Source organism: Arvicola amphibius, chromosome 4, assembly GCF_903992535.2.
Source record: "Arvicola amphibius chromosome 4, mArvAmp1.2, whole genome shotgun sequence".
NCBI lineage: Eukaryota > Metazoa > Chordata > Mammalia > Rodentia > Cricetidae > Arvicola > Arvicola amphibius.
The window spans coordinates 19051184-19064706 of NC_052050.1; the positions used below are offsets into that span (position 1 = coordinate 19051184).

The 13523-nt window shown below is 46.2% G+C and overlaps 1 protein-coding gene across 4 annotated transcripts in view; it reads left to right on the top strand.

Moving 5' to 3' along the window:
- Window positions 1–9348, top strand: part of Gpatch8 (G-patch domain containing 8) — a 78468-nt gene extending 69120 nt beyond the window's left edge. For all 4 annotated transcript variants that reach the window (XM_038325139.1, XM_038325141.1, XM_038325140.1 and 1 more), the window contains one exon: window positions 3177–9348. In XM_038325139.1, the coding sequence (XP_038181067.1) occupies window positions 3177–7068 (3892 nt within the window). In that variant the 3' untranslated portion in view covers window positions 7069–9348. The remainder of the gene's footprint in view (window positions 1–3176) is intronic.
- The last annotated feature ends 4175 nt before the right edge of the window (window positions 9349–13523 follow it).

Below are 13523 nucleotides of genomic sequence, written 5' to 3' on the forward strand. Positions count from 1 at the left end.
GGACTACAGTGTGAGACCCTTTTGAGTTTCAGGACAACCAGCTCTATCTAATGAATTACATTGTCTCAAAAACTAAAATCTTAAAAGTAAATAAACAAATTTTGTTATTTAAAACGTTTATTGGACATCGGGCAGTGATAGAGCACCTCTTTAAGGACCATGGGGAAAATTCAAAAGACAAACATTGAAAATGAGGAGAGTGGGCCAGGCGATGGTGGTGTACGCGTGGGAGGGAGAGGCAGGCAGAGTTCTGTAAGTTCAAAGACAGCAAGGACTACAGAGTAATAACCCTGTCACCAAAAAAAAAAAAAAAAATCAAAAAAGAAAAGAAAATAAGGGACAGAGCCTTGTCCACTCTTAGCTTCATAAGTTTAGTGCTTTAGCATGTGACGTGTGTGCAGCTAAGTGAACGGGTCGCTCTGCAGAGGAGGGACGTCTGCTTTTGCCGTCCTACCATCCCTACACACCCTTGGTTTAGTGTTATCCTGTACTTCAGATTTCTGCTTTGTGTTCAAAGTTTTTTATCAGATAGATTTTTAAATTTTATTTGCTGTATGTGTGTGTCTGTCTGTGCATGTGCCCATACACACACACACCAGGGCATATGGAAGACAGGACAGTTTTTTGGAATCTGTTCTCTTCATTCCCCTTTACATGATTAAACTCAGGTCATTAGGCTTACATGACAAACCTTTCCCACTGAACCATCTCACCAGCCCAGTTTGCAACTCTTTATATAGTAAACATTTCTCTCTTGGGTGTGTTCCAAGACTATCTCCCTGAAAGATGTACATCAGACCACTTTCTGTTTCAGGACACATTATAATATCTTTTTCTTCAGAAAGTAACTTTTAGTTTAGCAGTTAAAAGATGACAGAATAGAGATGATCATCGTGTCAGCTGCTGGTTTGGCACTCTCCCTGAGAGTAGCATCATTTGTTTGTTGGTATGAGGTAGACTTTAACACAATATAAATATGTCTTACTCTCTGTTTCTGCTTGGATTCCATCTTTGAACAACAACATGTACAGCAAAATCTAGATACCATCTGGGTTTTTGATCCCAAGTTGAGAACAACTCATAGCTAGTGAATTATCTAATTAAGTGTCTTTAGTTATTGAGTTCAGAATTCAGGAAATACCTATATAGCCCATACACTGAAAATTTTGGGGAAGATATATAGTAAAACTAGTTTTAGAGCTCTTCTATAGTCCTGTTGTGGAAGTTGGACGCTTGCTTGTCGCGGGTATTGTTTGGGCACCCAGAAAGTATAACAGTTCCTGTGGATTTATTTTCTGTGCCTTCACTTACCCGGTAAGCTGTGATATGAAAATATTAAAAGAGGGTCAGAAGGATGCCTGAGCAGACTTGAGTTCAGTCCCCAGAACCAATAAAGTAGAAGGAGAGAACCAACTTCCATAAGTTGTCCTGACTGCCACACATGTACCTTGGCTTATATGCATGCACACACACAATTAATAATATTAACAAGGACTACATTAAAAAGAAGATTATACTTGGATATGGTGGCACACGCCTTTTTTTTTTTTTTTTTTTTAAGAGTTATTTATTTATGCAGTATCCTGCCTGTAGGCCAGAAGAGGGCATCAGATCTCATTTTAGGTGGTTGTAAGCCACCACATGGTTGCTGGGAATTGAACTCAGGACCTCTGGAAGAGCAGTCATTGCTCTTAACCTCTGAGCCATCTCTCCAGCCTGGCACATGCCTTTAATACACACACTTGAGAAGCAAAAGCAGGTGGATCTCTGTGAGTTCAGTGCCAGCCTGGTCTACACAGCAAGTTCCTGGATAGCCAGGGCTGTTACACAGAGAAACCCTGTCTCAAAAAAACCAAAGTAGGGGCTGGAGAGATGGCTCAGCGGTTAAGAGCATTGCCTGCTCTTCCAAAGGTCCTGAGTTCAACTCCCAGCAACCACATGGTGGCTCACAGCCATCTGTAATGAGGTCTGGTGCCCTCTTCTGGCCTGCAGGCATACACACAAAACAGAATATGTGTACATAATAAATAAATAAATATTTTTTTAAAAAGAAAAAAAAGTAGGCCGGGCGGTGGTGGCGCACGCCTTTAATCCCAGCACTCGGGAGGCAGAGGCAGGCGGATCTCTGAGTTCGAGGCCAGCCTGGTCTACAAGAGCTACTAGCTCCAGGACAGGCTCTAGAAACTACAGGGAAACCCTGTCTCGAAAAACCAAAAAAAAAAAAGAAGAAGAAGAAGAAGAAGAAGGTTGCTCAGTGGTTAAGAGCACTAGATGTTCTTCCATAGGACCTGGATTCGCTTTCCAGCTCCCACGTCATGGCTGTAACTCTAATCCCAGGGCATCTGATATACACATGTAGTTCACAGCACACACATACAAGCAAAATATACACATAAAAATAAAATGAAAAGAGTTTGGTAACAGACACAGGAACTGAAGGTATTGGTAAAGGACATGGCCGGTGACCCAGAAAAGGCAGCAAGCCCCATCGTCCCCAAGAAGAAAAGGAAATTTTCTTCTGAGGAACTTGAAGCTGCTGCTAGCTCTACAAAGAGTACAAAGAAGAAGTCCTAGAAAGCATCCCAAGAGGATTAAAATGGACATGCTTGGTGGGAAGTACATACCTTGAAGGTGACAGTTCCTACCCATGATTAACCCCAATAAACACACACACACAAAATAATCAATAAATAAAATAAAATAAAGAAAAGAAAAGAAAGAATTTAAATTGTAGGACCTGGAAAGATGGCTCAGAGGTTAAGATTACTGGTTTACTCTTCCAGAGGACCCAGGTTCAATTCCCAGCACCCACATAGCAGCCCACAGCTATCTATAACTCCAGTTCCAGGGGATTAAGCACCCTCACACAGACATACATGCAGGCAAAACACCAGTGCACATAAAATTAAAATAAATTATTTTAATTTGAGTTATAAGATAGGCCTTTTTGTAGGGCAGATAGTTTAAGAGACAATAGCTAACTGGCCTTGAAATTTAGTACGTTACTTAATCAAATGAAACTTTGCCTAGCTCTGCTCAACAAGTTCTATGCATCACATTGGTAGGGACCTACTGCTCTGCACCTTTGAGATCTACCTATGATGAATGGAAGGACAAAGAAGATAAGATATATAACTCTAACCCTGTTATTTTTCACTTTCTGAACCACTATATAGTGCGCCTGGAAGCGGTCCCATGTTCAGACCAACCACGGTGGCTGTAGATGAAGATGGTGGAGATGAGGATAAAGATGAGTCATCAACAAACAGTGGTACAAGTGCTCTTTCTTCTTGTGGCCTTGGATCTGAATTCTCCATGGATAAAGGGGGCTCTTTCACTGCAGTACAGATCACTAATACCACTGGACTAGCACAGGCTCCTGGGTTAGCCTCCCAAGGTATCAGCTTTGGCATTAAGAATACTCTGGGGCCCCCACTGCAAAAATTGGGAGTTTCATTTTCATTTGCCAAAAAGGCTCCCGTCAAACTTGAATCAATAGCATCCGTTTTCAAGGACCATGCAGAGGAAGGAACCTCTGAAGATGGAGCAAAAACTGATGAGAAGAGTTCTGACCAAGGGATGCAGAAGGTGGGAGATACTGATGGGAGTAGTAATCCTGAAGGGAAGAAAGAAGATGAAGACCCTGCCGATGGAGGGTCCCTTGCCTCAACACTGTCCAAGTTAAAAAGGATGAAGCGGGAAGAAGGAACTGGAGCTACAGAGCCAGAATATTACCACTACATCCCCCCAGCACACTGCAAAGTCAAACCTAATTTTCCCTTCTTACTGTTTATGAGAGCCAGTGAACAAATGGAAGGCGATCATAGTACACACTCGAAGAATGCCCCAGACAACAAGAAAAGCAGCTCTCCTAAGCCTAAAGGTTGCATTAAGGCAGCAGCAAACCAAGGAGCAGAAAAGGCAGTTGGTGAAGTTTCTGAGCCGCTGCAAAAGGAAACCACTCTGGCTGAGCCTTCAGAGCCTGGAGACAAAACTGAGTCAAAGAAGGGCTCAGGAGAGGGTATAGGTGAGCAGAGTATGGAGAACCAGGAGGCTCCAGAGAGCCAGATGTGTGAATCCAGTCCTAAAGACGTTTCGCAGGCCACCTCAGCAGCAATAGCAGGCCAAGGACCCAAACATCCCACTGGTCCCTTCTTCCCAGTTTTGAGCAAGGATGAAAGCACTGCCCTCCAGTGGCCATCAGAACTATTAATCTTCACCAAAGCAGAACCCTCCATTTCCTACAGTTGTAATCCTTTATACTTTGACTTTAAACTTTCAAGAAACAAAGATGCCAGAGCTAAAGGGACAGAAAAACCAAAAGATGATGGAGGCTCTTCAAAGGAGCGTCTCCAGGGCTTTGATCCTAGAGAGCCGGATAAAAGTAAGGAGGGGGAGCAGAATGTAGAACACTCCTCAGAAGGCAGAATGGATGAACCTGTCTCAGGGGCTGCCTATAGCAGCCTGAACAAGCAGGAGCCTGGTGGTGGTCATGGGTCAGAGACTGGAGACACAGGAAGAAGCCATCTTAGCAAGAAAGAACCATCAGGCAAGTCCCACAGACACAAAAAGAAAAAGAAACACAAAAAATCCAGTAAGCATAAACGGAAACACAAGGCCGATGTGGAAGAGAAAAGTTCTAAGGCAGAGAGTGGAGAGAAATCTAAGAAGCGTAAAAAACGAAAGCGAAAGAAGAACAAGCCATCAGCCCCAGCTGATTCTGAACGAGGACCCAAACCAGAGCCGCCTGGGAGTGGTAGCCCTGAACCACCAAGACGACGCCGGCGCACCCAAGATGATTCCCAGCGGAGATCCCTTCCTGCTGAAGAAGGAAACAGCAGCAAGAAAGACGATGATGGAGGTGGTAGCAGTTCCCAAGATCACAGTGGGAGGAAACACAAAGGTGAACCTCCAACTTCATCCTGCCAGCGGAGAGCTGGTACTAAACGTAGCAGCCGCTCCAGCCATCGGAGCCAACCCAGTAGTGTGGATGAGGATAGTGATGATGCCTCTTCTCACAGGCTGCATCAGCAGTCCCCATCCCAGTACAGTGAGGAAGAGGAAGAGGAGGAAGAAGAGGAGGATGAAGACGAAGACTCAGGCAGTGAGCATTCTCGTAGCCGCTCTCGGTCTGGCCGTCGCCATTCCTCACACCGTTGCACAAGGAGTTCTTACTCGAGCAGCTCTGATGCTTCTTCAGACCAGAGCTGCTACAGTAGGCAGCACAGTTACTCTGACGATAGCTACAGTGACTACAGTGACCGGTCTCGAAGGCACTCGAAGCGCTCTCATGATTCAGATGACTCAGACTATGCCAGTTCCAAACACAGGTCCAAACGACACAAGTACTCATCATCCGATGACGACTATAGCCTCAGCTGCAGCCAGTCCCGAAGCCGATCTCGGAGTCATACGAGGGAACGCTCGAGATCCCGGGGCCGAAGCCGCAGCAGCAGCTGTAGTCGCAGTCGGAGCAAGAGGAGAAGTCGCAGCACTACAGCCCACAGCTGGCAGCGAAGCCGGAGCTATAGCCGAGACCGAAGCCGTAGCACCAGGAGCCCTTCCCAGAGATCAGGCTCCAGAAAGGGGTCGTGGGGTCATGAGAGCCCAGAGGAGAGGCGCTCTGGCCGTCGGGATTTCATTCGCTCAAAAATCTACCGCTCCCAGTCTCCCCACTATTACCGATCAGGTCGGGGAGAAGGTCCTGGAAAGAAAGAAGATGGCAGAGGAGATGACAGTAAAGGAACAGGCCTACCCTCCCAGAATAGCAATACTGGCACAGGAAGGGGATCAGAAAGTGACTGCAGTCCTGAAGATAAGAATTCTGTCACTGCCAGGCTGCTATTAGAGAAGATCCAGTCCAGGAAAGTGGAGAGGAAACCCAATGTGTGTGAGGAGGTGCTGGCCACCCCTAATAAGGCTGGGCTCAAGTACAAGAATCCCCCACAAGGTTACTTTGGGCCTAAGCTCCCCCCTTCTCTTGGTAATAAGCCTGTCCTTCCACTGATAGGGAAGCTTCCAGCTACACGGAAGCCCAATAAGAAATGTGAAGAGTCTGGCTTGGAAAGGGGTGAAGAGCAGGAACAGTCAGAGCCAGAAGAAGGGTCCCCAGGGAGTGGCGATGCTCCATTTGGGCATCAGTTCTCAGAGGAAACAGCTGGTCCCTTATCAGACCCTCCCCCAGAAGAGCCAAAGTCTGAAGAAGCTACTGCTGATCACTCTGTGGCTCCGCTAGGTGCCCCAGCACACACTGACTGCTATCCTGGGGATCCAGCCCTCTCCCATAACTACCTCCCTGACCCCAGTGATGGGGATACCCTGGAGTCTCTGGATAGTGGCAGTCAACCAGGCCCTGTGGAATCCAGCTTGCTGCCTATAGCCCCAGACCTTGAGCACTTCCCCAGCTATGCTCCCAGCGGAGAGCCTAGTGTTGAGTCAACAGATGGGACTGAGGATGCTTCCTTGGCTCCTCTAGAAAGCCAGCCCATCACCTTCACCCCTGAGGAGATGGAGAAGTACAGCAAGCTCCAGCAGGCTGCACAGCAGCACATCCAGCAGCAGCTTCTGGCCAAACAAGTAAAGGCCTTTCCAGCCTCAGCAGCCCTGGCCCCAGCCACACCAGCCCTGCAACCTATCCACATTCAGCAGCCAGCCACAGCCTCTGCCACCTCCATCACAACTGTCCAACATGCCATTCTACAACATCATGCTGCGGCTGCCGCAGCCGCCATTGGCATTCACCCTCATCCTCACCCCCAGCCACTTGCTCAAGTACATCATATTCCCCAGCCCCATCTGACTCCTATTTCCTTGTCCCATCTCACTCACTCAATCATCCCTGGCCACCCTGCCACTTTTCTTGCTAGTCACCCTATCCATATAATTCCTGCTTCAGCCATCCATCCCGGACCCTTCACTTTCCATCCTGTCCCACATGCTGCCCTCTATCCCACCCTGCTTGCACCACGGCCTGCTGCTGCAGCTGCCACTGCCCTTCATCTTCACCCTCTTCTTCACCCCATCTTCTCAGGTCAGGACCTGCAGCACCCTCCCAGCCATGGTACTTGAGTTGGAACTTATAAGTTTAAGTTGGGTCAGGGAAGGTGACCTATTCTTCCCTTGGGGGTGTTGAGCCATTTATACCAGCAAGTGAAAGCTGGAATGGGCAGTGTCTTGACAGCCAAAGAAATGAGTTTTGGCTTGCAGGGATGGATTTAGATTTGAGGTTTGCTTTGGGTTTACTATCAGGGATATTTTCCCCCTTTCTATTAGTTCTCCCTTCTGTGTTTCTACATTAGGGAACACCAGTAAGTGCTACCCACACTCCTCTGCAGCAGACTGTCAAGCATAGATACTTCCTCCTCTACTTTGTAGTCCTCTGCTCTTCCTCCTGTAAATTTAAAACATTTCCCTCCTCTAATGGGTTGTCACCAAAGCACTTGCCATGGGCCCATCTGGCCTGGCCTTCTCAATGCCAGGCTGTCTCTTCAGCAGTGGAACCTCCACCACTTTTGGGCAGTGTCTTTGAACAACATTTCGTGACATTATCCCAGATGAGGTAGAAGAGGGAGTCTAACCTAGAACCAAAAGCAACTCAGGCTGCAATTCGATCCACTTTCCTTACAAACAGAGCCACGCATTTGGCACTACTGTCTTCATGCCCCTCATCCCAGAAGAGGCATCGACATATCCCAGAAAAGAAGATCCTATCATGAGTAGAAGCTGTGCGGACCATAGAGTCACCCATGTGCTTCCCAGAAAGGAACTCCTGTCTGGAGGGTATATTTTCTTCTGTTATGTTGATGTTTTCTTCTTAATTTATAGGATTTTTTTAATGTAAAATTGCACTGAACTCTATAAACGTAAATGCTGCTTTTTGTAGCTCATTAAAAAGGTTCCGTATTTGTAGTATACTGCAATAATATTTTTTACATCCAGCTCTTTAAGTGATCCTTGTTCTGGTGGCTTTCTGTAAATATGTTTGCCCTAGTTGAATTAAGAAACTTTAAAGGTTATAAGGTTAAAAAAATAAATAAAAGTATTTGTTTTCTGCTAGATGCAAAAGTGACTAAGCATGTATATTTTATCAAGCTCCTGTATTTTTTGAAGTTATGAACTATAAAAATTGTTTTTTGGGTTTTTTGTTTTGTTTTTGCTGGGACAAGTGTTAAGTAATTTGCAGTAATTGGTATATTCTGCACTGGGATTTTTGAGTTGATGGGCAGCAAACAGCTGCAGGTATCAGAAGGATGCTCAGTTGCAGTGGTCTCCCTGACATGCTTTGTTATACAGAGAAACAATTGACTCCGTGGAGGAGGGGAAGATTGATTGAGCAGCTTTATTCTCTGGAAGCAGTGACACTCGGTGATTGTCTGGGAAGAGGGAGGGACCCTCGGTTTCCCTTGGTACCTTGTTCCAGACAGTCTATTTGCCTTCCTAGTATTTAGCCCCCTCTGACAATTTTTTTAATGTGCCTTTTGGGTCGGCTAGAAACTAAAATAGAAGTAGACCAGAGGATAATAGAGTTGGGACAGTTTTCTCCTCTTTTTGCTGGGAGGTGAGCACGTTTATAGGTACTTTTAGGTCTTTGGCTTCACAGTTGTATGCCATCTGCCCAGCTCGATTTCAGCAGTAGAGATTCCTTTTGCTTTTCTCCCGTGACACTGACCAGAAGTGCATCAGTCCCTGTTCCCTGCTTGCCTTCACCCAGGCTCTCAGCTCTAGTTAACACTCTGACCCAAAGGTGCTTGTAACACAGGTCTCATCTCCTCTGCTGTTAGTGCTTGCTCTTCTTGTAACTGGGACCGGTTAAGCTGACAGCTGATAAGATAAGCCCTACTTGCCTAGGCCAGGGTTCTCTATTCATGGCCTTCTCAGATCCCCAGAAGGAAGAGGTTTTGAGTTTCTGAGAAGCAAATGCTGAGTAAATGAGGCCCTTATTTGAGCCCATCCTACCTGCTCAGTCTTCACCTGATTTAGAAATACCACTGTTTGGAGAATTGGCCCTGGAAAAATGAAATCATCGATTTGAAGTGAAGGGACTTATTTTCCTTGCTTTCAGCCCATGTAAATATTGAAATAAAACAGTATTAACATTTGTGCTGCTTCCCGTTAGGTTGTAGATTGAGCCATACCCTGGCTGCCTCTCTGCTTTCCTGGAGGCAATTTTTTCTTTAACTTCCAGAATAGTAATTTTAAAACTTCAGGAAAAAAAAGGAAAAACAAAATAACCTATCCTTACTTACAAGCATAACAGATTGTATTTAACTTTATCACATACGATAGAGATATATATGCTGTAAAATGAGGGAAAGGAACTTTCTAATAAACCAATGCTTTGTGGAAACAGCAGAGTCCATTGTGATTGTTGCCACTTCCACTCCCTTCGGCTGGGACAGGTTGGAGGTGTGGGTTATAAACAATGTTTTGTTGGAAGTAATTAAATAATAGATTCTTGTAAACCTGGTGGGGACATTGGAATTGTTCTTCTGGAGCTCGGTTTACCTCCAGGATTTACTTGTGTGTGGCCTTCCCATTCGTAGGCAAGGTGCACAATGCTTTTAAGGGCAACTTGAATTACAGGATTTCTGTGGCCTTTGACCTCCAGCTGTACCCGTATTAACCCTGCTTGAATTACTGTCCTCAACCCCTGACCAGCACACATCAGGAAATCACGTGGAGCCAGGGAATCTGGCTGGCATAGAAGGCATGTACAGTGATGGCGTTGTGTCTGTCTCCTCCCTCCCTTTGATGAGTTGTGTGCTCTCTACCTCAGAAAAGCTGAATGTTCGGAATTGTTTGCCTGAGACGGTGGAGGTGGTGTCTCAGAAAGGTGTTAGAAAATGAAAAGGGAGCCGGGCGGTGGTGGCGCACGCCTTTAATCCCAGCACTCGGGAGGCAGAGGCAGGCGGATCTCTGTGAGTTCGAGACCAGCCTGGTCTACAAGAGCTAGTTCCAGGACAGGCTCCAAAGCCACAGAGAAACCCTGTCTCGAAAAACAAAAAAAAAAAAAATAAAAAAAAATAAAAAGAAAATGAAAAGGGAGCTGGGCGGTGGTGGCCTTTAGTCCCAGCACTTGGGCGGCAGAGGCAGGCGGATCTCTGTGAGTTCAAAGCCAACCTGGTCTACAAGAACTAGTTCCAAGACAGGCTTTAAAGCTACGGAGAAATCCTGTCTCAAAAAGCCAAAAAATAAGAAAAAGGGGCTGGAGAGTTGAGTCAGTAGTTAGGGCACTGTCCTGAAAATCCCAGATTCAATTCCTAGCACCCACATGGAGGCTCACCACCTCCTCAGGCTTCAGGCATACACCCAAGTAATACACAGACATACTTGCATGCAAAACATTCATCACAAAAAAATTGTAAAAATACATTTTTAAAATAATGAAAAGTGAATTTCTGAGAGCAAGGAAGGCAGCAAGCAGAAGAGACGGCTGCCTAGCCTGTGCTGTGTGAAGTCAGTTGTCTTGTGATAACGGCTAAGCCATGTAGGCTTGAGACTCTAAGTACTCCCTCTTTTACAACCTTGATGACTAATCCAGACTGCGTCAATCATTTCTATTCTCATTGACACAAAAAGCTCCACCTCGCTTATACCTACTGATCTGCTCATTGCAGCATTTTCCTGGCTGAGTTCCCTATCTAGGATCAAACTCCCTGCCCCATGTATGTTTACAGCTTTTCAGAACCTGAGTTTCATTCATTTTATATTCACTGCTTCTGGTAAAATGGTGAGCTCTGAGAAGACAAGCTAAAATTGTGTCTCCTTAAAGGCAAACTAAACATACACTTTTTGTGACCTTGCTCAATGCCAAACCATGATAGAAGCTTGATGGTTGCTGATTAAGTGAAGCCAAAACAGAACTGAGATCATTGAGGGATTCTAGGACCTCGGGCCCATGGATAGTACCAATCATTAACCCACTTTCAGCAGGGAGGTGACCCAATTCTGACACCGAAAGAATGCTGTCCTCTCCTTGGCCTAAATCTCATCTTCTCTCTTTGGGGTTCTGGATTTAGTAAAGAACACAGTCCACCAACTAGCCAGGCACCAAAACTTCTGAATTATCTTTGGCCACTTCCAGCTGCTGATTCTGTCCTTAGCTGCTGTTTCTCTCTTGGTTTTTGGAGATGGAGCCTTGCTGTGTAGCCTTGGATGGTTTGGGTGACTTGCTGTATGGTCCAGGCTTTCCTCAAACTTGGTGTATCTTTTCTTCCTGCTTCATCCTCCTGCTGGAATATAGTCCTGTGTCACTATGCCTATCTCTGCTGGCTTATTACCACCAGTACCTGGTTCAGGTATCACCTTTAGCCCAGAGTGCTGCCTACCCAGCTGGTCTTTCCACAAAGTCCTTCCTTCCTCGGGCAGCCAGTGTCATGTTCTAAACTGGAGCACAGTTTGTCATTGAGTCTTTCTCTTAGGGTTTCCACTGCTTCAGTGAAACACCACAACCAAAGCCACTCGGGGAGGAGGACTCCTCTCAGCTTAGATTCCCCACCACAGTTCACATCAGAGGAAGCGCAGAAGCCCTGAGAGGAGCTGATGCACGGACCACTAAGGGGTGCTGCTTACTCTTGCTCAGCCTGCTTTCTTGTAGAACCCAGGACCACCAGCCCAGGGATGGCACCACCCACAATGGGCTGGGCCCTCGCCCATAAATCACTAATTAAGAAAATGCCTTATAGGCTTGCCTCCTCTAGTGCATGGGGCTAGAGAGAGACAGTTCAGCAACTCAGAGCATTTACTGCTCTTGCAGAAGACCCAGATTCAGTTCCAGGGGATTCGACATCCTCCTTCATGGGCGCTTGTACTTGCATGGTACAGATAAGCACACACACTTGAATAACACATTTAACAACAACAACAAAAATCATGGTGATGCATGTTTTTAATTCCAGCACTTGGGAAGCAGAGGCTGGCAGATCTCTTAAGCTGAGGTTAACCTGGTCTGGTCAGTTCCATGATGTCAGGGCTACACAGAGAAATCCTGCCTTGAAAAACAAAACAAGCTATTCTGGTACATAAACTACAGTTGGTGATGGTATTCTTATCATATCAGTACTCCGGAGATGGAGGCAGAAAGATCAGAAGTTTACAAGTCAGCCTGAACTAAATGAAACCCTGATTTAAAAAGAGGCCTTTCTTTTTTTTAAAGAGGATGTTGGGAGTGGGGAGTAAGCCCAGAAAGAAGGCTCAATGAACAACGGCACGTGACTGCCAAGCCTGGTGACTCGAGTTCAGTAGTCATGCTAACTTCACACTTATGCTTCAGCACACGCATGTACACAAAACAGGTTTTAAACTATGATTAAAAGTTGGAAGCCGGGCGGTGGTGGCGCACGCCTTTAATCCCAGCATTCGGGAGGCAGAGGCAGGCGGATCTCTGAGTTGGAGGCCAGCCTGGTCTACAAGAACTAGTTCCAGGACAGGCTCTAGAAACTACAGGGAAACCCTGTCTCGAAAAACCAAAAAAAAAAGGGGGGGTGTTTTTTGTTTTTTTTGTTTGTTTGTTTTTTGAGACAGGGTTTCTCTGTGGCTTTGGAGCCTGTCCCAGCACTGATTAAAAGTTTTTGAAGCAGGTGGTGGCACACGCCTTTAATCCCAGTGCTCAGGAGGCAGAGGCAGGTGGCGCTCTATGAGTTCAAGGCCAGCCTGGTCTATATAGTGAGTTCCAGGACAGCCAGGGCTACACAGACAAACCCTGTCTCAAAAAAAAAAAAAAAAAAAAAAAAACACAACTACAATGTGATGTGAGTTCCCATTGCTGGGCTACATAGAATATGCCAGCAATGCAGGAAGCCTCGGTGAAGAACAGCGGGAAGGGGGGGGGGCTCGGCGGAGGCCGTGTGGAGCATCGTTCTGACAGAAGCATTGCATGCCTGTCCTGAGAACACACCAGTGAAGAAAGGCCTAAGTAAAACCCACAGGGCCTTTCACTTAGCAGGGGATAAAATCTTTAGCTGTTTGCTGAGGTGATGACGTATGAGAGGAAGGGAGGAGCTAAAAGGACTTCAAAATAGGATAGGGTGGACAAGTAAGGTAAGACAGTGGTTAATTTAATCAGAAATGAAGATCAAGCCTGAGTACATGGCTCAGTAATAAAGCACTTGTCTTACATGTGTGAGGCTGTTCCTAGTACCGGGGAGGGAGAGGGAGAGGAGGAGAGGGAGAGGAGGGAGTAGAATGCAGGCTAAAGGAGGGTGTGGCTATGTTCCTTTATTCCTTTGCTTTGGGGCCAAAGGCTCACAAGACCCACAGGCGTGGTACTCCTCTGCTTCCCTCGCCCACAGAAAAAGCCTTTCTACTCAGAGTTTGTCCACATGCTGGGACAGCGGAAAGTACTTGCTCTCCAAGGATTCGGATACTCAACCCAGTAAAAAGTAGCATCGGGCCAGCCCTAGGACGCCATCTAGAATCTGTTCTTTTTCTGTCTTTTTTCCAAGACGGTGTCTCTGTGTAACAGCCCTGACTGTCCTCGATTGGTAGACCAGGCTGGCCTCGAACTCACAGAGATCCTCCTGCCT